Here is a 13,813-nt window from a genome sequence, read left to right on the forward strand (position 1 = left end):
TGTACCTTTTGACTAGAACAATTTCCTCCTGGCAGTGGATGGGAGGAAAGAAGTGATGTTGCTCCTCAAACTTTTGGAGGTCTTCGCTACTCTTTATCTTTTGTGTGAAGGAGCAACCTGCCTGCTGGGTTTGGAGGCAATGTTATCATGACTTGCTTGCTGGAGGGGAGGTTCCTGAGTTTGTACCCGTTGCTGTGCAAATACAGCGAAGGAATTACAGGGCTGAGCAGATGTCCCTGTGCTGCACTGCACCACTGTTTCTGGACATCCCAGAGTGCCCAAGGCTAACTTAGATAATAGTGGGTTTGGGTGACGTGAGATGCCAAAGCTTCGTATTTTCATGTGTAGTTTTGTTTTGAACTATCGCAGGGAAGGAAGTGGGTGTACCATCTTAAAATAAAAAGCATTGTTGCTAAACATGGACAAGAAATAATTTCATCAGTCCCTTAATTCTGGAAGAATAAATGCAGGGAGCCAGTACAATTAAGACAAGGAAAATGCCTGTCAGTGCAAGTTGCTGAATCACTCATATGAAAAACATCAAGTTAAGTCCTAGGCTTTTTGATTGCTCATGTCAACAGGATTAAGGGAGTGCAGCCAGATTGGTCATCTTGATCCTGTCCACATAAGAAACTGTACCTCAGCCCTGCTTTTAGATGCTGGCTGTAGGAACAGGAATGAGTCTGGCTGCAGGGAAGTTCAGAAGAAAATCACCTCTTCCAGACCAGTTCAGAATTGGAGCAGTAGCTGTGTTTGGGAACACCTGGGCTCTCTCCTCTGCCTTGTCCTTTCTCCCCTTATTCTGAAGGGATGTCAGCTTTCATCTCCACCTCAATGCTCAGGTCTGCCCCCTCGTGAAGTGACTTCTAATATCGTGTTGGTGTAAACACGGCTTGCTCAGTCATGGTGGACCTACTTTCCACCTTGCTTCCTCCTTCAAAATTTCCAGGGTATGTTTTACTCTCTTTGCCTCACAATCTGCTCAAAGGTCTGCCTTGAACCTTCTTCATCATGCTCAAGCCTGTATCCTCCTGTACAAGCTTCTTCACAAGCCAAGACCCTTGATTATTTCTCGTGATCACCTTTTTGCCCATCTGTTACTCTCAGACCCTCTATCTGTGTATTGACTAACCCTTGCCTTGTACAGCTTCATTAGATTAATGAACAAGGTGATGTTGTTTTTGGAGATGTTATTGGTCATAGGCTAGGGAAGATGAAGAGGGGGATGCGCAAAGGTATGGAAACCAAGGGAAAAGAGATTCCTGGGCTGCCTCTTTCTACACCTACTGTTAACTGAGCACTTTGGGAAGCTCCTGAGAGCTCCATGATCTTCCATTAGCCCAGAAAGGGTCTCGAGGCTGCACAGCTCTGCAGTCATTACACCAGCTTTGAAGGACAGACGTTGAGAAACCTGGGAAGGTGGAGGAAGGGAGGAAAACCATGAACAGCTGAAAAATGGAGATTTCCAATTCTGCTCATCTTTTGATTATGGCATGGGAAAAAAGAAGAAAGCAGAGCACTGCACAATGCCGCTGATCAGCTGCAGGATATTATGACCTGCCACAGGATAGCAATATGCTGCCAACGCTTCTAAAAGCTGTGCTACCTGATTAGACTGCTGAGATGTGTCTAGATGTATCTGTAATGCTGCAAAAGAAAAATGAGGTCAGTAACTTTTCAGATTAAATTGAAAGCACTTGGGTAGGAAACTAGGATTGTTGCATGCCAATAAAGCTCTGTCTTGGCATGCCAATTATATCTGATAATTGCATTTCATTTGTTGCAACTTGGAGAAGGGCAAAGCGCTGACTTTTAGCACACTATCATACCCTGCTTCTAGCTTAGGGCCAGACTCAGACTCTAATGAAACAAATTCTGTTTGGAGCTGCAAGAGGATTTTACCGTGGGTAACATAAAACAGTGCACTTTGTGTCACTTAAATATTAATGCAATCACTAACAAGGAAACTCCAGCAAAAACTGTGGCAATGACACAGTGATTAACAATAATGATACAATTAACTCTTGCAGTAACTGCACATTATGCCCCACTGTGCAGGCACTCAAGTCCTTAGATATCCCATTACCAAATAAACAGTGTTCATATCAATGGCACATACAGCCAACATTATGAATGTTTAGGAGCAGTTAAAAGCTTCTGCGAGAGACATGACTGAAGTGGGATCTCTACTGGGAGGAGAGGGTTTCAGCACTGAAGCATCGTTCTGGAAAGCCCTCTCTTCCCAGGCTGTGGGTGGGGAGATAAGCACCGTTCATCGGCTCAGCATACCATGAGATAATACAGGTTATGCGGTCAGGCAGCCGGTGCAGAAATGAAGAGGCAGAAGTAATGGTAGGCAGAACAGTCTTAGGTGCTGTATTTTGCTTATACAGCACAAATAACACTTGAAAGTAAAATATTTGAAATCATCTAAAGTGCTGCCAGTTTTGTTTGACACCATTTTGTACAAGCCATGGTCCAAACTGCCTTATGGAGTTAAACATTGCAAGCCTGGGATTAAACAGCAGCACTGCAGGGAGTGGCAGAGAGGAGGAGAAATGGTGTTTTATTGACAGCAGAAGGTTCGGGCTGTGTGGCTTCAAAGGATGGCTCTGCTGCAGACGCAAGACACTCAATCGCACAGGCCCCTTGGAGGGGTTCAGCTCCTGCAGACCAACTTGTCTGGGATCTGTGCGCAGTGGTATGATGACCTGTTCGTACCAGGTTAGCAGTGACCGGAGGGGGTCTCTGATCTTAGATGCACAACCTATTCCTCCCCAGTGACCGTGTCAGGGAGGGCAGGATCCGGCAGCTCAAGGCAGTACAGTGCAGTAGTACACAGTGATACCAATAATCAGTATTGCTACAGTGAAAGCTATTCCCTTCTTTTACTATATATTATTTTTTTTATTGTTTAAATAGTAAAAAGAGTGAAGAAAGGAACCTGTGTTGGTCTGATAAATAATTACGTGAGAGTAATTAAGGTGGAGAGTATTCGTACGTATGTATGTTGTACATGACAGTGGTGGCACACAGAGCGCTGCAAACAGCAGAAAGCCCCTGTGCTACTTAGGAGCGAAAGTTGTCAGTAAGGAAAGGGCCATTTTTTCTTCCTTTATTTAATTACTGTGAGATTAAAAGTAACTTTTTTTTTCCCGTTCAGACTTGTGGGCTCTGCGAGTTGCATGATGGCTCATGCCCCTTTCTTTATGGAGACGTAGCCTGGGGTGCCCAGCACACAGAAAGCTGCCTGCCCCTTACCATCTTGGAGACCTTACGGGAGTCTGTTCTTAATGAGTGGTCTGGGATTAATTTTGTTTACCAAGTGGAAAACACATGTTCTATTGTTTTTGTTTGTTTGATGATAGAAATCCTATTTGTTTCCACCAAAGTGAAGTCAAAACAAAAGATCAAAAATTAAATCACTATTTTTCTCCTCTTAATGCGTGTATGGGAATTGCCTGGAAACCAGCTTGACTCACAGAATTATAGGGCAAAATCTGAAGTATTGACTCAGAAAAAATACCCTACTGACTTCAAAGAGAATGCTGCCAGAATAAGGATCGAAGAGGGATTGCAGAGTCTCAGTAAAACATGGCTTCAGTGGGAATGGTGCAGTCCCGATGAGGAATTTGCAAGATCAAAAACTGGGAAGGGCGGAGAGCTACTGGACCATACAGCCAGTCTCACGCAGCCATTGGGAATACTGTTCTCTGCTACATGTTCAGTGCTTCTTCTCAGAGCCCTCAGATGTCCTTTTTCTGGAGGAAGTATATTTCTATATACTATTTCAGGTCTGCATCTACATACACACGCATACATACACGAGTTGAAAATCCTTGCTTGCATGTCAGAGTATTTTCAAATGGGAAATGCTAACATGTGTTCACTTTGTTTTGAAGAGATTATCTGTGTCATGTTTACTTCAGGGCTCAGAAACTGTCACATTTCCATGTGAAAGATGGCTTGTAAAGTCTGAAGACGATGGGGAGATTGTCAGAGAACTGGTACCATCTGATATTTTTACTGAAAAACTCATGAAGGACGGGACCCTCAAGCAGATAGAGGAAGAAGTTGAAGACCCATTAGAAGGTAATATAACCCTAGGAGTAGGTGGGGACCTGTTCATCTGATTTTTTGGAACAAAACATCTGAATGTGTGGTTCAAGCAAATGCAATGCTGGTACAACTGTTCACATTTCTTTCTCTTCCTGTTCTCTGGCCTCTCTTATACCTGAAGCACTTCTATGCAATAAAAACATTATTTTGCTGTAGGGCATTTATAAACCCGTCACAGACACCCTTTCACACAGACATAGTTTGCACATCTCCTCTGATGCCTAACAAATTTCCTCCATCTTGTCCTTGTCTTCCAGGCTCCGCAAACACCTTTACTTGTTTGTCCAGCTTCACCTGTCCTGTGCACTCTGCCCCTTCCTTTCCTACCCTACCAGTCTGATTTATGCTCTTCTTTCCTCCCAAAGTTGTTTTTCCTGCTGCTTTTTGGGTACATATGGACACCCTCTAAAAATTTGGCTCTAGGCAGCCACCCTCACTTCATTAAAGTGCCTCTGGGGAGGAGAATAAATTGTTCACATTCAGTGTTTGGTCCTCCTGGTAGCTGAAGCAACTGAACAAGGACTGAAGTTTCATCCTAAATTCTTTGCTTGTCTGTCTGCCCAGCTGTTCCTAACTCTTTTTCCTCTAGGACCTCCTTTTCCCACCCTGAGCTCCTTCTGCCCTTGAGAGAAGTTGCAACCCTTCCTACACCCTGAGCAGAGCAAACTGAATTCAGCTGCCATCTTCATTCTTGGTTCTTGCATCTGGCAACAAGATGATTCAACAGAGAAAATTATTCCTCTCCCTGTTTGGTTTCTCTCAGAGTGATTTGCATTTACAGTGCACCAGTGTCAGGGTGGAATTTATATGGATTGTGAGTGTTTTCCATTGCCAAGGGAAGAGGCGTCTTGCTGTAAGAAAGGCTGGAGCCTTTGCACTGTGCCTTTAGAAGACACAGGGGTACTTTTTCCCCTGTTAGGAACTACGTGATAGCTCATGGGAGATTTTTTTCCTGCAGAGGCAAAGTCAGTTTTAATATCAATTAGTAAGCGGCATGACTGCTAGATGCCTACAGAGCATTTTCTTTAACTTACTAACTCCTGTTGCTTTACCTTGTGTTAGTTACCATGCCTTAACTAACATAGGCAACTCGTTTTTTCCTTCTAAAGGCAAAGCCTTAAAACAAATTTTACAATCTATGGAATAGGATTTTTGGATGGCTGAAGATTTCTTTTGGCTGGGAGTTAGGGATAAGTTTGGGAACTTCTGCTTTAGATATAAAGTATCTGGGATGGGAATTACATCTTCTGCATATCTATGAGTCCTCATACATCTTGGGAACTGATGCAGTGTAAATGACAATGATGGAAAATCAGCTTGTGGTATTCTGAGGATCACCTTTTATATAGTAGACTGCATTTCAGTCCTGAAGGTCTCCAGAACTGGCAAGCAAAAACTGAAGAGGGATGAATTGACTACTTAGACTATATGCATTGCTTCCTTCATTACTAATGTAGCAGCACCTCAGGGGAGGTTCAGGCTGGATATTAGTAAAAATTTCTTTACTGAGAGAGTGGTGAAGCACTGGAACAGGCTGCCCGGGGAGGTGATGGAATCACCATCACTGGAGGTGTTCAAGGAAGGTGTGAAAGTGGCATTGCGGGACATGGTTTAGTGGGCATTGTGGTGTTGGGTTGATGGTTGGACTTGATGTTCTTACAGGTCTTTTCCAACCGTAGTGATTCTGTGAAATATGAAGCTGTAATTCTGTAGGACATAATGTGAAGAGGCAAACCAGAAAACCTGGCATTGCACCTGGCCTGATGAATAGTTGTGATCCATTTCTTAGAGAAATCAATGGAAAACTTTCATGGACTATGAAGCAGAATAGGCTCTGTTTTACTGGGAAAGCTAGGTACAGCAAAAAGACAATACAGATATTTTCTTTGATGCTGTTAATGTACAAAGACGAAACCTAACTAAGACTTTGTGCCTCTTCTTGATTTGTATTGCCCTGGGATTTGCAATGAGGCATTCTCCAAGGCTCGTATGCCACCAGGGTAATCAGAGACTTGTACAGTTCCTAATTGTTTTCCTGGCGAGGATGCTTTCGGTAACTGTTTGTTTTCCCTGTGTAATTGGGAAAAGAGTAGCAAAATAAAAACAGGAGTATTTAACAGGTTTAGTAAAGCACATTACTAAAGATTTGATGAGGTTTTATTGGCTCATCATTGAGCAAGCTAAAGAGAAAGGGTACTTAAACAGTATAGCTCCAACACTTCCTTAATTAAATACTGTCTCAGCAAAAGGACCCAGAAACCTGTTCTCTTTCTGCTTGGGGAATTTATAGAGATACATGCCATTAACTCCGGTAGTAATTGCACATCTGAATCCCTGGAGTTTGTTTATGGAAGATGGAGTATTAAGAATTCACAACACTGAATCGCTTGTTCTCACGTGTAGGTCCCTTGAGCCTCGGTATGAAAAGGTGCCGAGTTCTCTCACCTTTATCTTCTTCGCATCCAGTAATAACCATAATGATTCTTTGCATTTTTATGCGATCAAAGCAGTACACAGGCATTGGTTAGATGGGGAAAAGGAAAGTCAGCAAATTTCAGCCCAGTGATTCCCCAACCTTTGGGGATCCAACCTTTGGATCATTATCAGAAGCCTGGAAGGATAACGCATATAAGATTTTAAACCTCCAAGAACTGAGTGATGAGCAGAAAGTTTTGGGACCATTTTCTTAGGTAAATTCAGTATTTAAGATAGACCTTGATAATTCACCTGGCCAGAAGTCACATCTCCATTTCTTTCTGCAGTTCACACGTACAAGATCAGCGTGTTCACTGGAGATATTTATGGTGCTGGGACAGATGCTAATGTTTTCCTAAATATCTACGGAGATCTGGGGGACACAGGAGAGAGAAAACTCAGCAAATCTGAAACGAACTTCAACAAGTTTGAAAGAGGACAGGTACAAATGCAACGGGTTAATAACACTTTCAATTTCACAGTCTTTAACCTAACAAGTCCATGACTGTCTTTATAGGATGAATTTTCCTATGAGGGATGAATTGATTGATTCTATTTACCATGTTTATTACCTCTTAAAATGCTTTGTATGGATTGTCAGCTGGGTATTACGACTGACAGGCACTGCAGCAAATGGGTAGATGTTTCTGTGAAGTCACTGATAGACAAGTTATGAGCTTGGTCCATACAAACTGGCCTGAATTGTTAGCTGCAGATTTAGGAGCACACAAAACCTGAGATCTCTTACTCCCATAGCCTCTGTGGAGCTGATTTGCAAGTACATATTATATATTGTATATTCACCACAGAGCATGATAAATTGATGGGACCTAAACTGAGGCTGTGTTTGGCAAAATAACTCCAAAAGTGGTACTCTGTGGTCAGTCCATGAGTCATATTCACAGCCTCATATGGAGATACTCATATATAATGATGGCAAAGACTGTCTTATCTGGATCGTTCATACAAATCTAACTGGATTAGAAAGAGAAGTCTAAGTAAGACTTAAAAATTAGGATGTAAAATTCCAGGAATTCAATATTGTCATTGGTTATAAAAGTGACGTTTTGTGCAGCTCCCCTCATAGCAGAAGCAGGCTTCAAAACGCTTCCCTGCAGAACAGTTTTAGCATACAGACATGCCTCTACAGACTGCTGCAAAGCTTTTAACCAAACACTGTCATGTGAGATGGAATTTAAAGACGTATTCTGCTCTGTAGTCTCCGTTTGCTTTTGTCCGGTAGATGATCTGTTGAGAGCTCGTTAACAGAAGCAACTGGTATTGAACACTCTGCAGGAGGATACGTTTGCTATACAGGCTGTGGACCTTGGCATTTTGTACAAGATCAAGATTCGGCACGACAATAGCATGTTCAGTCCTGACTGGTTCCTGGAAAAAGTAGAGATCCTGGATGAGACCACAGAGGAGTCATTCGTTTTCCTGTGTGAGCGCTGGCTCTCCAAAAAGAAAGAGGACAAAAAGATAGAGCGGACGCTTTATGAACAGGTACGGTTACGGCTCAAATCTGTGATCCCAACCCACTCCTACTAATAAAAATAAAATGATTGAATAGCTGGTTGAAGTCCAAGACAGCTCATTATGGACTTAGGGTTTTTTGGCTTGTCCAAAATGAACTTGTGGTTTTCAGGTAAGTGTTGAAAGTATGGCCCCTCTCAGCCCAGTATCACTAGCTCTGTAATTTGCAATTTCAACAGAAAAATCAAGGAGTCTAAGTGAAACTCTTCAGCTGAGTGTCAAAGTACCTTGCTGATGCACGGTAGAGTGTATTTCCGTGCTGCTTTGCTTGCTGTGCCCACAAAGTAGTTTAGTTATGGGTCCCACTATTCAAAGTCCTCAGGCCAAAATATTGAGTCCTTTGACTTCACCCTCACTGGACTGGATGGGTTTATCTTTTCAGCTCCTTCTTCCACCACTGCCAAACACAAAAAGTCTGGTCTGTTTGCTACCGCTCAAAGAACCAAATGTTTTTTAGTGAAATGCTCTTTCTACTTGCACATTCTCTAGTGTTTTATCAGGCTAATATAGCTAATTGGAATTCAAGGTACATGCACTAATTAAAATTAGCAAACAAGATTAATAGACCTCTCTTCCTTCTATATAGTGAGGCATAATAAAGCAGCTGATTATAAATCCATTGCATTTAAGGAGTCCACTTTGCAAAATACAGTGAGGTTTTAATTGACAGTTACGACTAAAATTATCATCAATGAAATTGATGAACTCATCCTGAATACAACAGAATGGATGTAAGAAGAGTTACACCATGGATGAGTATTGCCATATGCTCCCTCATAAAATTGCAGCAGACAATGCTACGAATGCTTGTGGTCACACTTACCCCATTGCCCATATTAATTCATAATGAGGAAAAGCTAATCACTTTTTTTTTTAATTATGTGACTGTGTGGTAAGAGCCTCACATTTATTGGACAATGACACTGAATGCATCTGCAGTAACTCTTCAAATACAGTAGATGTTTCGTATCATTCAGCTTTGCAGTACTCTCCCTCGTATGCTCTTTGACCTGTGCCAGGTACATTACTCTGACACCACAGGGCGTGCCGTGATAAGCAAATCTGGCACCGTTCCATCCATCTGAATTTTATGTGGCTATTGCTCACACAGGTAGCAGAGAAAAAGTCACAACACACCATTAAAGTCTGTTAGGTCCATTATGTTTTCTTTTATTATAACACACATCAAAAATGACCTGTCAAGTTTACCAATGAAGTAGATGAATGACCTGCAGTAAATTACAGTCACATTCATTTGAGCTACACTGAGCAAAAAGCTACCTGGGGAACTACAGGGATTTCTTCTCATGTTGTTGTTGGAGGCACATGGGAACAGCTGACAACACTTGAGCACTCAACCTCATTACCCTCCTGTACATGCCTTCCAACTAGAGCTATGACGGCGAGCGAAACAGCCTGGATGGCTCATCTCTCAGCGTATCGAGTCAAGATAGCAATGCAAACCTGAAGGAGACTAAAAAATCCAGCTTGGTTAAGGCAGCAGAAGAAGGATCATGTGAGCGAGCACTGTGTTTGATTGCATGCATGCATCCGTTCTTGGCTTTCAGTGCTTGAGAGGTTGTGTTTGTCCCGGTGAAGAGCAAGGAGAGGCAGAACAGCAAAGTGCTTCTCTTCACCTTGTGTTGTGACTGCTTTGAGAAAGACTGGATCAGTGCTTGCGTTGCTGTGTTTGTTGCTTTTCCTATAGCTCTTCAACCCTAAGAGTGGAATGAGCCATGAACTTCACAGCAACGTCAGTGTTTCCAACCCTTTTCTTTCTCTCCCGTGGAAATTTGTGATGATGTAGCTTGTCAGAATTAACTTCTCCGTTGTCAACAGACGTAAGTTCTCCAAACCTGTGGTGCTTTGGACAGTGTGACAATATTGTTAGGTAGGTGGTTATTTAAGGGTACGCTGTTTTCTGTCGCAGTGAGGCAAAAGGCACAGGGGACAGCTACGGGCAACTGCAATAAAAAATCATGTCCCTTAGATGCCTTAAGTTAGATGAGACCATCCACACGACCAAATGTGGAAAGGGGGCTAGCCAACAACATCCACTGGGCCTCTTCAGAAAGAAACCCACTGACCTGAAGAATCATACTCCCTCTCCCTCCTCCTCCACCATCAACTTCATTGCAGACAGCACTTCAGAGGTGGAGGGAAGTGATGCTGCCCTCTGAACAGTGGGGTCTGGTGGAGTTAAGGGAAGAATTTATGCAAGTTTTACATAATTTTGTCTGAAGTCTCCTTCAAAGGATCCAAAGCTCTTTTCAGTGAGAGGGACAGTAGGGAAGTCAGACATGTTCTCACCAGAGGAGCCTGCCTTGGACTATCAGAGTTTCTTTTCCACATGATTCCTTAAAGTAGCTCTTGTTGCTGAAAGCAGCTGGTTTTTTTCCTCCTATATCTTTTTGACCTACTCAAGATAATGTTTCATATAGCATATTAGAGCTGAACTGCCAAAGGAGGCTTTGAATTTCTTGAGACCTTATTTGCCACATTTAAGCCATCTCCCCTTTTCATGATCAGGCTAGTAGTGCTTCATCACCAAGGATGTTTGTTCAATATTAATTTAAATGTGACTTATTTTAGAACCCTTCAGGTTTTTTCCTTACAATACATAGCTGCATCCCAGCAGCTGTTGGGTTGGGAGGGGAGCGGGATATGAGGAGCTGGGCAAGAGCACAGATAAGTCTCTTGGCTCTCAGAAAACAAGCTTCAACTGGGAGTTCTCAGGCAAGTTTGTTCTTTTCTAGAGGGTGGATTGTCTTACAGTTGGGAAGAGGATGAGGGTCTACAAACGCTGCCGCTGAAAGACAAGGAGTCCGTGAACTCTGGTGTGAGGTTCCTGCTCAAATACATGATCAATACAGTTGATGGCTCTAGTGTAGATTTTCATCTTTAGGCTCTGGTTCCTGAGACAAAACAAAGTTGAATATAAAAGAAAAATCTGTTTCTGGATTGCAACTTATAAAAAGTGAAATATGCTGGATTGTGTCTGCAAAGGTCAGCTTTCATGCAGAGAGGCTAATCTTGCTTGGCTGTCTCCGATACGAAATGGGGAATTTGCACAAATTTTGTTTCTGTCCTGGCTGTGAAGGAAGCCTGGAAGATCAGTGTCCATCAGCTGAAGTTTATGTTTGTGGAAAACTTCCCAGTCCATTGATATTTCCTTATAACTTCATTACCACACAGGCTTTTTTCTCTGTATTTATTTACCTTTTGATTAACCACCTCTGGGTTCCAGGACAAAGGCTTATCATCTAAATTGCACCTACTGTTTGTTGTCATCCTACATGGGGTCTTCTAGCTTTAGATTAAGATTTTAGATGTATGGTTAAGATACCATGTTGTAACAAGTAACTGGGCAGCAGCTGAGTCACAGCTACTGTCTGTATATGGGCTCTCAGTCCACAGCAAGTGCAAAATAATTAAACTTATCTTAAACTTCCATGGTAAGCCAAGTGTAAAATGATGTAATTTGGCTTAGGAGTTTAAGATAGCTTTCACCGACATGGTCCAAGGGAACTTGCACAAATGGTTACTGCAGCTCAGCTGATGCCCAGTAGCTTGTTGTGATGTGATACCTGGGTTGCATGTCCCACGCCTTTAAGTTGTGAAGCAGACATAAGGCTACACACTCCTTAACCTGGTCTGCAACCCATGTGTCTTGGGGCAACCCTTCTTTTGTAATCCCATATTGTGCTCAAACGAAAAATAAGCGATTCCCATGTTCCTTCTGATATTACTTCTGTGGTGAGACAATGGATAACATCTGCCATGTTGGCGTTCCCTGTAGTTTCACAAATAATGAGTAAAACATCAGCATCTCCCATGAGAACTGCTCTCCAGCAGAGCTAGGATAGTTCCCATCATCCCCATTGTGCCAGGGTGGTCTTTCTTCTCTGAGTCCTGGAGCTTGTCATCACCACTATCTCTGTTGCAGTGACATGGCCTCATTAAGGAAACTGCATCTTGAAGGAATGTCAGATAAGATGGACTGTGTGAGCCAGACAGCCACCTCCCGAGCTGGATAAAAAGCCAGCTGTTAATTAGTTGATTAGGGGAAGTGGTATTGGGAGTTGCCTGGGAAAGGGAGTGACAATTTGAGCAGCCCAGTTCTGACTCTTTCATGCTCAAGATGGTGAATACCTATGAGAGGCAGGAGGTGATGTGAGGATGGAGCACAGATGAAGGTCCTGTTGACTAGGAACCTGCTTGCGTCTGAACCGGGAACCCTGCTCCATGCTGGAAGGCAGCGCTGGAGATGGTGTGGTCTACATCCCAACCCCATGTGAGGGGTACACGTGCTCTCGAACAGCCTGAACTCTGCACAGGGACCCAAGGAAACGGAGCAAAAGGAGATGGGCTGGAGGACCTGTGGTGTCCTGCTGTGGCCATGTACCTCAGGTTTTGCATTCTCCAGTGTTTGAAGAAGTAGAGCTACGGAGTCCCAGAGAAAGAGGGAGGCAATGGAGAGAGAGATAAACAAATTAAAGGATCGCTTTTCTAGTTTTTAAAGGAAAGAACAGCAAACAGTGTTTCCTGCTGTCTGGTAGCAAGTTACTGTGTGTCTCTATATCCATTATTTGAAGTGGGAAATGATAACAATTTCTCATAGTTCTCATTTTTTATATAGGTGTTTCAGGTACTTTGGCTTGAGGATGCTGGTAGTTCTGTGAACTTAGTCTGTCACAGGAGAACAGGGTAAAAACTGTAGAAAAGAAAATTTTGTCCCTATTCAAAATATACTTGATTTAAAAGAGGAGTCTGGAGCGGTTCTAAACGCGACCCCTCAACATATTCTTGTAAAATCTGTCTTGCCTACAGCTAAACCCTTTCTCCTGCTAATACCAGCAGCTCCAATGGTTATTTTGTGAAGAATGCATTGCATATCGTTATGCTGATGTGAACACTGAAATGTAAATGATACCATAAAGGGGAGAATAAGTCTTGCCTAATCATCAGTTCATTTTGTGTTGGTACACAAAATCCTCAAAGTGGGGCTGAATGAATCTCTGTGGGTTCTGCTCTGTCCAGAGGTAAGGACAGATTTGGTCACCATGAATTCATGCCTTTCCTGATACTGTACACATATTCTGAGCTTGATGTAGGTTTATAGTACAACCCCCACCTCAAAAATGTTGTTAGTCATCATAAAGCAAAATTAGATGTCAATCCCGGATGATTTGAAAACTAACCAAGTTTTTTTCAAGGTTTATAAACCTTTTTTTAAAATTGAAAAAGTGATGATGAAGCCAGGCTGAGTTTCGAGTTTGTGATGAGGCAAGTTTCAGAGCTCCGAGTCTTGTCAGAATGGTTTGAACAGCCCTGCACAAATGTTCTGAGAAATCAAACGAGTATTCAGCATCTAATTCTGCACCGCCTGCTCGGCTTACCCAAATGAGCTTTTGGAAAGCACTTGAAAAGCAGTCTGGCACTTCCTCCCTTTTAACAGCTGAACTGAAATCTCTGAGCACCACAGAAAAACCTGCTAAGTCCCAAGCCTTGTCCTGAAGGTTTTTCTCCTAATCAATATTACTATTCAATATATAAAATTATTGTGTGACCTACTTTTAATACAAAGAGTATTTATTCATAGTTTGCCTGGATTTGCCAAGGGATGCTGAAACCCTGAGCTGCCCCATAGATCACAGCAATCCTTGAATGAAGCACAAAGGAG

The 13,813-nt window shown here is 42.6% G+C and overlaps 1 protein-coding gene across 1 annotated transcript in view; it reads left to right on the plus strand.

The window, feature by feature from the left end:
- The window catches only part of LOXHD1 (lipoxygenase homology PLAT domains 1), a 78,670-nt gene that overhangs the window by 20,321 nt on the left and 44,536 nt on the right, over positions 1-13,813 (plus strand). Inside the window, exons 12-15 of the mRNA XM_059834123.1 lie at positions 3,930-4,092; positions 6,882-7,036; positions 7,891-8,100; positions 9,523-9,646. Coding sequence (XP_059690106.1) covers positions 3,930-4,092; positions 6,882-7,036; positions 7,891-8,100; positions 9,523-9,646 — 652 coding nt within the window. The remainder of the gene's footprint in view (positions 1-3,929; positions 4,093-6,881; positions 7,037-7,890; positions 8,101-9,522; positions 9,647-13,813) is intronic.

This window comes from Gavia stellata, chromosome Z (genome assembly GCF_030936135.1).
Source record: "Gavia stellata isolate bGavSte3 chromosome Z, bGavSte3.hap2, whole genome shotgun sequence".
In the NCBI taxonomy this organism is placed as follows: Eukaryota; Metazoa; Chordata; class Aves; order Gaviiformes; family Gaviidae; genus Gavia; species Gavia stellata.